The sequence below is a fragment of the Triticum aestivum genome, chromosome 5D (assembly GCF_018294505.1).
Source record: "Triticum aestivum cultivar Chinese Spring chromosome 5D, IWGSC CS RefSeq v2.1, whole genome shotgun sequence".
Taxonomy (NCBI): Eukaryota; Viridiplantae; Streptophyta; class Magnoliopsida; order Poales; family Poaceae; genus Triticum; species Triticum aestivum.
In genome coordinates this window covers 462,777,433-462,788,095 of record NC_057808.1, presented here as the reverse complement: position 1 = coordinate 462,788,095, position 10,663 = coordinate 462,777,433, and the positions used below count along the sequence as shown (strand labels likewise).

General features: G+C 45.1%; 1 protein-coding gene across 1 annotated transcript; it reads left to right on the top strand.

Moving 5' to 3' along the window:
* The first annotated feature begins 4,277 nt into the window (after nucleotides 1–4,277).
* On the top strand, nucleotides 4,278–9,970 carry LOC123122781 (E3 ubiquitin protein ligase DRIP2). Its single transcript, XM_044543120.1, has 7 exons — nucleotides 4,278–4,661; nucleotides 6,293–6,392; nucleotides 7,740–8,055; nucleotides 8,142–8,386; nucleotides 8,479–8,529; nucleotides 8,949–9,021; nucleotides 9,444–9,970. The coding sequence occupies exons 1-7, from the start codon at nucleotides 4,541–4,543 to the stop codon at nucleotides 9,663–9,665; spliced, it is 1,128 nt and encodes a 375-aa protein (XP_044399055.1). The 5' UTR covers nucleotides 4,278–4,540; the 3' UTR covers nucleotides 9,666–9,970.
* The last annotated feature ends 693 nt before the right edge of the window (nucleotides 9,971–10,663 follow it).

The window sequence follows — 10,663 nt, the reverse complement described above, 5'->3', positions numbered from 1 at the left end:
CACTTCCGATATCCAAACATAGGCTTCCAATATATCAATCTTCATGTCTCGACCATTTCGAGACTCCTCGTCATGTCCGTGATCACATCCGGAACTCCGAACAACCTTCGGTACATCAAAACATATAAACTCATAATATAACTGTCATCGAAACTTTAAGCGTGCGGACCCTACGGGTTCGAGAACTATGTAGACATGACCGAGACACGTCTCCGGTCAATAACCAATAGCGGAACCTGGATGCTCATATTGGCTCCCACATATTCTATGAAGATCTTTATCGGTCAGACCGCATAACAACATACGTTGTTCCCTTTGTCATCGGTATGTTACTTGCCCGGGATTCGATCGTCGGTATCTCAATACCTAGTTCAATCTCGTTACCGGCAAGTCTCTTTACTCGTTCCGTAATACATCATCCCGCAACAAACTCATTAGTTGCAATGCTTGCAAGGCTTATAGTGATGTGCATTACCGAGTGGGCCCAGAGATACCTCTCCGACAATCGGAGTGACAAATCCTAATCTCGAAATACGCCAACCCAACAAGTACCTTCGGAGACACCTGTAGAGCACCTTTATAATCATCCAGTTACGTTGTGACGTTTGGTAGCACACAAAGTGTTCCTCCAGTAAACGGGAGTTGCATAATCTCATAGTCATAGGAACATGTATAAGTCATGAAGAAAGCAATAGCAGAATACTAAACGATCATGTGCTAAGCTAACGGAATGGGTCAAGTCAATCACATCATTCTCCTAATGATATGATCCTGTTAATCAAATGACAACTCATGTCTATGGCTAGGAAACATAACCATCTTTGATCAACGAGCTAGTCAAGTAGAGGCATACTAGTGACACTCTGTTTGTCTATGTATTCACACATGTATCATGTTTCCGGTTAATACAATTCTAGCATGAATAATAAGCATTTATCATGATATAAGGAAATAAATAATAACTTTATTATTGCCTCTAGGGCATATTTCCTTCAGTATGTGGGTTTTGGGAAGTAGTTGATGAGGCAGGAACCTATTGTCTTGCATTCAACCCCTGGGAGTTACTACGTTATGCTTATACTGCTATGCTATGCTCGTAGACGTGGAGTAGTTGAGCGTATTCATGACAGATGTGAGATTGTTAATTAATGGTTAACTTAAGGTGACTACTTAAATACATATCTGGGTGGATTGGTTGGGGCACCCCGGAGCACCCAGTGGTCTGCCCGGGCACCTGGAGAACCCAGTGCTTGCCCAAGGGGATCCCGGAGGACCCGTGTGATCACCCTATGGAATGCCACCCAGGCTCAAAGGGATCATAAGATTATTCATGCTAGAAACTTCCGTGTGCAGCCACAAGCTATTATGGGCTCTAGCATAGTCGAGTATGTTGCATGACCTCTTCCAATGGTAGGCTAGCAGATGTAGGGGATGTAGGTTGGTACTGTCTACCCAGGGTTAGAGTTAATGCTTCTGAAAGACCGTGTCTCGGTCATCCGTTTCTCAAACACCATGTAGTGCGAGAAATTCAACGGAGGAGATCGAGTCTTGTGGGGAAAAGTGCGCAAACCTCTGCAGAGTGTACAAACTAATCATGATTAGCCGTGTCCCCGGTTATGGACATCTTGAGTCTCTGGTACTTGGATTATCATGTTGATCTCAACACTCTATTTAATTAATTTGATTGGGTTATTGATTATTATTTTGGGATTGAGTTGGAGGAACCTTCTCAATAATTTTTCAACCAACTTGGTAGTTAAAATTTATTCCTTTGATGTAGGAAAAAATTGGCTTTATGCAAAAATAAACTTAGAGCTTTCCACCAGCCAAATTTGCATGTAGTGATAGCTATTATTCATCATTGTCCTATGGTGTGAATTTGCCAGTACATTCAATGTACTGACCCTTTGTGGCTGCAACGTCTCATGTTGCAGGATTCTTACGACGTGTAAGTGATACGTTAGGGTTACGATTTCTACACTCAACTTTGCCGTTGGTGTTGATGGGAATCCACAACCTTGTTGTTACTTCCGCTATTTGGATTGAGGTAATAGTATTTACGTTACTTTATACATGTGATTTACCTCTGTTATAAATCATCGAGTACTGTGTGTGTCAGCATACCGATCCAGGGATGACACTTAAGCACAGAGACTTGACCGTCTGAGGTCGGGTCGCTACAAAATGGCTGCTCGCTTGCTACTTGAGAGAGCTTCAAATTTGGGCCTAGGAGACCCTTGAGAGATAGAAGATTGGCCTCACATCCATCCCAAGTGCACCAATGCTGGCGGTAAGTGCTACTATTTCTTTTTCGGGCCTATATTTGTATACACCAGGGTAGACCAATTGGGCTCCAACCTTGCAGCCCAATTCACTTTGACCAATGTATATGCACTCTCCTCTCGCGGGTAGACCAATTGGGCTCCAACCCTGCAGCCTAATTCACTCTGACCAACGTATATGCACTCTCCTCTCGCACTAAAAACGAGCATTCTTAGGTGAACTAGAAAACACTACACATCACCTATCAATATCTTGGCTCATTGCTAGAGATTCCAACCTCATCGGCCACGCACATGAAAAAAGAAACGACAATTTCATAGACACTAAGTCGAACATTTCAACAACACCATCAATGAGCTCACTCTTCTTGAATTTCTCCTCACAGGGAGACGTTTCACATGGTCCAATAATAGACAACTGCCCACCCTAGAAAGACTAGACCGTGTCTTCTTTAACCTAGCTTGGGATGAGCTATTCCCTAACTCTCATATAACCTCCCTAACGCGTTTTCGTTTATCAGTTGCAACATCAATTCCAGCCTCCTGCCTTTTTAGATTTAAAAATTTTTGGACCTTATTCCAAGCTTGCAATCCAATTGTCTCTAACATTTGGCGACCCATCGGAGAACTTCACCTGGGCCATCATGCAAACCAATGCACTGCTGACCCACTCAATCCAAGCCTAGAGGCGACGCTAGTGAAAAAAACAAGAAGTGCGCTAAAGCTTGGGCCAAAACTCTAAAGCCCATTCAACAACATTTTCTATCTAACTGCTTGAACTTTTAGAAGAAATTTGAACTTTACAACCTCCTTGTATCTACCCTTCAATGCAGCATCAGACAAAAAAAATGCCTTATGACAGCAGATGGGTCGGATCTTGGTCAACACCCTCTCCCCGCTCTCGGCTGTCGGGACTGGGACCTCATGTTCAAAAAATTTACAAGTGTTTCCCAGGAAACTGACCTGCGAGGCCAACTTCACGAGAAAAATTTACCATGGAGGTCGGCTATCTATGTGAACAAACCAAGACCGGACACGATTACCATTCAGATAGGGACCCGTGACTTGAAATATTCTACGTAAATATGTTTTAGAAATTAGTTTACTCAAATTTTTAAAAATGTTCATCACACATTTAAAATGTTCATGCAGTGTAGAAATAATGTACATGTAAATTTTGAACATGTTGATAGCATTCAAAAAATATCCGTGACATTTGAAAAAAAATTCTTGTCATTTAATAAAATTTTCACAAAATGTTTTTTTAAATGTATATCATTCAAAAAACTGTTCACACGTTCAACAATATGTTCATCACATTTTCTCAAAACAGTTTATGTAATTGAAAAAAATATTCATACTATTATTTTAAAAAATCACACATTTCAAGAATATGTTTATGACATTTTAGAAAAATCATCGAGTAATTTAGAAAGATGTTCAAGTTGTTTGTAACATGTTTATACAATGTAGAAAACATATGAAAGGTTCTAAACCATTCTAAAGAATCTACTCAAAACCGTCTTACTGGGCTGGCCCACTAAAGCCACCATGCAGCCCAGTGCCAGAGGCAAGGCGAGGAAAAGCTACATCTCGTGACACAGCACCCATGTACAAAATAAGCACTGTTGAGATGTGAGCTACCAAACGAACTGCAGAACTTGGCCCCAGTCACGGCGTTTCAGCTTTTACATACTTCATGGCGCGACGCGTGCAGGAAGGCCGAAAACAAGCCGAGCAACCAAACACACCCTACAATTTTACCCTCCTTGGTATCTCTTGCTTTGTAAGAATTCGCCACCTACCCACGCACAAAAAATGAATCTTATCTACACTGTTATGGAACAACGAAATTTGGAACGGCCTGGTTCGGAACAGGAAAAAAAGCAGATAAGTTTGGAAAAGCAATAGGAAGACAGTTCCGAATACAAATCGCACATAGGTCCTTATAGGCTACGCGCACCCGGCGCCGCCAACACGCAATCGCCTCTGCCACTCCAATTTCTTCTATTTATACACCGCGATAGGAAAAGACTTCGTACTCCCCGGCCCCCCAAACCCCCGCGCCTCGCCGGAGCAGCCCCGCCGCCGCGGCCGCCGCTCCTCCCTCCTCCCGGCCGGTCAATGCCCTCGATTCCATCGCCCCGCGCCGCGTATTCCTGATTCTCCGTCTCCCCCAGGCCCCGGGCTCTTCTGACGAGGAGGTCGACGAGGAGGAGGAGGAGGAAGTGGCGGGGGTGGTTGCCGGCGGCGGAGAGATGGGGCACGCGCCGGGGGTAGCTCGCGTGCGGCGGGCGCTGCTCGCCCCGTGCGTGACGTGCCCGCTCTGCGACGGGTACTTCCGCGAGGCCAGCGCCTTCACCGAGTGCGGCCACACCTGTGAGTTCTCTCTCTCTCTACCCCGCTCCGCCGCCGCCTCTACGGTTTCGTTTCTCTTCCGTCCGCCCTCCCTCTCTCTCTACTCCGTCGTGTCTGCGCTGCACGCGCCGGCGTCCCGCGCCGCTGCGCGCGGACGCCCCCTTGCCCCCCGCCGCGTCGCGCTGCCGGCCTTGGTTTTGGTGTCGGATGTTCTGCTTTCTCTGTCCCTGTTCCGTCTGTCTCTCTGTCAGTGGTGGCGTGGCGATCAGGTTGGCGTTCGACGCGACTTCCTGACCCCAGATGAGCGCGGAGCCGCCGCCGTTCTCCTGCGAATTGCCGAGGCTTCTGATTGCGTGCGCTGCGGTCTGGCCGTGGCGGCCACCTTCCGCCGCGTTCGCTCTGCTTGGCCGGCGTTCTTGTTGTCGTTGGAGCTGGGTCTGCTTCGTCGTCCAAGACCAAGAGGCAGGCGTTTCCTCTCCGGTGGCCGCATGCGCCGGAGCTACTCCGGAGAAACCCTGTGCCGCCGTCGCAGCCGCCGATCGAAGCCGTGGTTTCTTCGCCCGTGCTCTCGCGCACCAGTCCCTCCAGAGCCGCCATGCCATCCCTGTCCTCTGGAGTCGACAATGCAGCCAAACTGAATTTTTTGTGTGTGTGTGTGCGCGTGTGACTGTAAGTAGCAGGTGTTTTGCTGTTGCATTAAGTACAGGGTGGCTCAAAGCCTCAAACAGAGCGGAAGGGAAACAAGAAAAATCCGACAGTCAACAACACTTCGGCTGTACAAAAAAGAGGAGCAGAACTATTCTTGAAAAGCCTCCATCAGGAGGCTAAAGTCTACACTCACTAGCCCCCAAACATTAGCAGCCGTAGTATTCTCCTCTCTGAAAATCCTCTTGTTTCTCTCATTCCAAGCAGATATGCCATGCAGCTACAGCCGCACAAGCCACCTCCACTGCTCCTCTTTGCACTTTTCTTGTCAGAATTGCTAATCTTCTTCCACCATCATCCAGGGATCGAGCTTACAGAGAGAGCATTGCTCGCTACTCATGGATGGTGCGAGCCAGCAAGCAAAGCAACCATACCTCTTTAGCAAATGCTTGACTCGTGTCCGTTTGGTTATGTTGTCGATGCTTCTGGTTATTAGTAGAACGGGTATTCAGTGGCGTGCTGTCTTATATACGCCCTCCGTCCCCATAATATAACTAGTGGAAAAAACGCTCTTATATTATGGAACGGAGGGAGTAGTTATTTGTATTTGGGAAGTATTTCAGATATATGTTTTTGGTATAGCCGCGCTTCATATTCTAAAATAAAATGTGGCTGCACTACTTTTTTCCTTGAAAAAGTGGCTGTACCACATGATGTAGAGGCCAGGAGGATGATCACTCTGATTATCTAAAAAAACGTTCTTGATCGATAAGCCTGGCAGCTACTGCTGCACCGCAAGTACAGCGCAGTTGTCAGTCTTGTTCTAGCTATCAATCTGGATGCAAGTCAAGTATCTGCTCTTATTGCATTGTTGCTACTTTCTATTTTACTCCTAATAATGTAGCTTTCCTCTGTTGAGCACATAAAATTCGGTTCTTTCAAATATCTGTACGATACTCGCCTGCTTGTCTATAGAGTTCCTCTTGTGACCATCTTTTTGTAAGCAGTTTGCCGGGAATGTATTATGAAGAAAATAGATGAGGAGGAGATCGAAGCCTGCCCAGTGTGCGATGTTGCTCTTGGGATCACTCCTGAAGAGAAACTCCGGTAAGTAATTGTTAAAATACCAAGGTTATCTGCTGTACAACATTGTTTTTCCAACTTGTCAGTTCTCTTTTTTCTTTAAATTCCTGTATAAGTACACCTGCATAGCGTTAATAACATGTGAGCCTAAAGAAGTGGTGCTGCCACTTTTTAGGCCTTCTTATCACTAATAGTACATATAGTGGATGTCAAAATGAGCCATTTGGAGGTTCTACGGATACTAAATCAAGTAAGAATACATGATCCAAAATCTTCTGTTCATCTGTAACAACAGAACAAATTCTATAGTTCTCCGGCTGCCTCAAAATGGCTCATGCTGGAAGTCCTCCGGCTTGTTTCATCTCAGTAATAATTGGGCCAATACAAAATTTTGTGGCTCCTCCCCCTCCTATTGCACGTGTCAGAGCATCATTGGATAAGTCGGCAGTTTGCCTCAGGGTCCACGTACTAAAGCCCCGCATCAGCGGCCAACAGTTTTCGTACTGCAGCTGACTGACCAGACCCCACAGTCCCACACTCCTGTCCTTGTTTCTGTAAGTTTTCCCTTCGCCCATGACGCCCAACTGCAGCCTTAAGAACTTGGCAGTATAAGGATGTATAGACTATAGAGCAACAGATGGCCAGAATGGAGAAAACAGACTAATGAAATTCATGTTTGATAGAATCCATATAAAACTATCGTGAAGGATATCTGCGATTCCAACAAGCAAACATGTCGACACTTGTAACTTGATCCTCTTAGTTTGATCCTTAAAGTGATAGGAGTTCATATACATTTCCATTGTGTTTTGCATTTTAAAATTTGTACCTTTCAGTAAAATATGGTGTTCACACACACCATTTATTAATAGCTGCAGAAACAATTAGCTCATTTGGACCCTTATATAATACAGTAGAAAAATGCACTTAACATTTTTGTGAAGAATAAGAGTATATGTACGACCCTTATACAGCAGAAAAGTGCACTTAATATTTTTGTGAAGAATAAGAGTATATGTACTGTTAATATCTCTATAGACATTTGAATTAAAAATAGTTCCTTCTGGTTATTAGTGAGAATATACTAGCTTATAATTACACTCCTGTGGATTCTACTGTATAAATCTTGCGTAAGATGTAACAGCTATCACAGCTCTTCGTGCCGACTGCCTGCTACATTGTTATCTTGTCTAATAACACTGGCTGAAATACACACGCTTGCTAAAAAGTGTATATACATTATTGTTTGGTGAGGTGAAGCAAAATCTTAGAATTCCAGCCACCATCATTCTTTTTCTTTCCTGCAATCTCGACTCAGGTACTCAACTATATGCTGCTACCTAACATGATTGATTGGTTCCTTGTTTGAAGGGCTGATATAAGTATTCAGGCTATCAGAAATTATTTGTTTCCACCTAAGGCAGAAGTAGATGCTTTTGAGGCTCCAAGTATTACATTGCCAGCGAAGAGAAAAGAGAGGTCCATTTCTTCCTTGGTTGAAACCCCAAAGATGGCAACACAAACTACTCTGACAGGACGGAGAACCAAAGCTGCAAGAAGGACTATCACATCCCAGACGTTTTCTCTCAGTAAATTGCCAAATAAATCTGAAGACCGCGATCAGATGGCTGAGAAGGCCTCGGCACTAAAATCTACCAAGATGACAACATCTGCAAATAAAAAACAGGTAGTATTGAAGTGTTATCAACACATAATTCATATGCAAGTCTTATGCCAGTTTTCTTATTCTAATTACACTTCTATCCCAAACAGAACACTGTAGATATTTCTGAAGATGGAAAGAATCGCGGGACGATTGACAAGGAAGAGCTTGAGAAGCCCTTACGGAGTTTAGTCGTGGCAAGCGCGAAGAAATCGCAGAATCCAAGTTCTTGTCCCAAGGAAAGTCACAAAAATAAAACAACCACAGAGCATACTCCGAGGGAAAGCCCAGAAGCAGACTCGCATGATGGAATAACTACCCAAGTCTGGTTTTCATTAGTCACTTCACCGAACCAGTAAGACCTCTTGCAGCATATTCAATATATATACTGATTCTGTTGGACCATGTGTTTTGTGTTGTCACATCAAAATGAAAATTGTTTTGCAGGGTAGAAGCAAAACTGTTGCCTCAGCTAGAAAAGAATTTCTACAGAATCAAGTGAGTTCCTCTTTAGGCTTCAAGTTTCCTTGTCAACAATGATATAGGCCTCTCATACTTAGCATCCTCTTAATCATAGCATATGTTGGTGGAGATATTTTCCCAGCTTAGATGGCTCAGTGTGCTGATGCCCCTTTTCCTGTTATCTTTGATTGTTTTTTACTAGATGCATAGATTGCTCTGGTATTAGCAAGAGTTCTTCTCTTCATCTCAAAATATGAAGGTGAAGAACCTAGAAAAACAGTGGTCTTGTGAATTTTTATTACCGGTGGAGAGGATATTTCATCCGAAAATCCTGCATGCTTTTTTTCGTTCATTCCTACCAGCAATTCAGTTTTCGCTGATGTAATAACATGTTAGTAGATTCCAAGAATTTAATACATTTTGTTCTTCAATATGGTTTTTTCTTCTTGTTTCAGAGATGGAACTATGCGGGTATCCTCCATCCTGAGGCTGATTATGAAAAAACTTGAGCTAGCAAGTGACGATAAGGTGGGCCTTTTAGATGTCATTGTACTTCCATTTTTGATTGCCGTCACTCCACAAACCCTACTCAAGTCTGTGCCCTGCTATCAAGGTGCTTGCTTCCATGTACTACATTTACCGATAAATCTGGACTTTGCTACATTTCTAGATTTTGTTTTTCAGAAATTGTGAAGGGGCCACTGTCCATTAAAAGGAACCACCCTGCTGCATTTGTAGATTTGGATGGTGACATAGTAGGATTTAATTGCACCATTTTTCTGTTCAAAGCTCCCAAAGAATGCGTCACTAAAACATTTTGCAGCTCAATGATCCACCCTATCATATCTCCTCCTGTTAGTGAGTGTGCGTGAGTCTGTGCCCACAAACCGAGAGTATGTGAACCTGCTCTTTTGTTTGACCCCTTGTTTATACACGTGTGCGAAATGCAGGTGGAGATCTTATGCCATGACGAGTCGGTGTGCCCCTCGACGACGCTGCACGGCCTACTCGAGCGGTGGCTGAGCTGCAAGCCGAAGGACGAGGTCCTGAGGCCGGTGGGTGCTCCGGCGAATGAGTTTGTGATGGAGCTGCGCTACCGCCGGTGCCCGGGGTCCAGGCCCCTTTGCTGCACGATGAAGATAGCGTCCCTCCCCTGCCATTGCAGCACCTAGCTCCTCCGTCTCCGTCATCCGCTCATGCTCGTCGTTCAATGGTCCATCAGTCTGCCTACCTAGGATATATTATACATATAGTATTCTCACTCTATACCTGCATATCTTTCTCAATTTTGTTGGACCGTGTAAAGAGAGAAGGGGCGAAAGAAAGAGGTTAGCATAGCCGTAGATTTGCTAGACAAAGAATCCGAAAAGTTTATGCAGGCTACAGTTTTGGTTTACAGTTATGACAAGACCTCGCAGACAAAATTCCTCAGTTGTTCCTCTCCTCTGTCTCTTTCTTATGGTAATTTTGTTTCTTACCCACTGTTCAAGGCTGCGCGGTAGCCCTGATTTGGTCAAAAGATCTCCTTGTTCTAGGTGAGATTCCTTCCGTTTGTCCTGTGGTGGTCTAGTGGTTTTGGCTGGTAACGGTCTATGCCAGGGCGTGGCCTGCAAAGCTGCACACCGAGCGAGCTGAACAGCTGCCTCCACAAGTCATTCTGATGGGCCCGTCTATGTCTATGTCTAAGCCGTTGACACTTTTTAAGTCTTATTCAATCCAGACAAGTGAAACAGTGCAGTGAAAGTGCCACTTACACCTTTTTATTCAGAAAAGCGAACGTTACACTTCTTTACTAAACTAAAGTTCTGAAATAAAAAAATATTGCAGTAAACTAAAGTTGATTACAATTTGTAAGCCAAATTCCCTCGTCCCGTCCCTCGCGTCGCCCCTAGGGCGACTCGGGGGAGTCTAGGGTTTTCCCCCGCCGCAAGCCCCCACCCCCTCGCCGCCACCGGAGACGACCGCCGGGAAAGCCCGCTCGGGCGCCGGGGAAGGTGGCGGCGGGGTCTTCGGCGCTCCTTTCTCGCGGAGGCCCTCGGATCCAGGGGCGGTGGCCCCTGCTGGCGTGGCGTGCGGCGTGCCTGAGGGTTCGGCCATGAGGACGGCGAGCCGCAGGTGGTGGTCGAGCGCGGCGCGGATCTTCCCGTGCCAGATCTGGAGGTATTGCCAC

What these genes read in the sequence shown, in the direction of transcription:
- LOC123122781 (XM_044543120.1), top strand. Translation starts at nt 4,541, where the DNA reads ATGGGGCACGCGCCGGGGGTAGCTCGCGTGCGGCGGGCGCTGCTCGCC. An exon ending in AAGAATTTCTACAGAATCAA is followed by an intron (nt 8,530 to 8,948) that starts GTGAGTTCCTCT and finishes TTCTTGTTTCAG; the next exon opens with AGATGGAACTATGCGGGTAT. An exon ending in AGCTAGCAAGTGACGATAAG is followed by an intron (nt 9,022 to 9,443) that starts GTGGGCCTTTTA and finishes TGCGAAATGCAG; the next exon opens with GTGGAGATCTTATGCCATGA.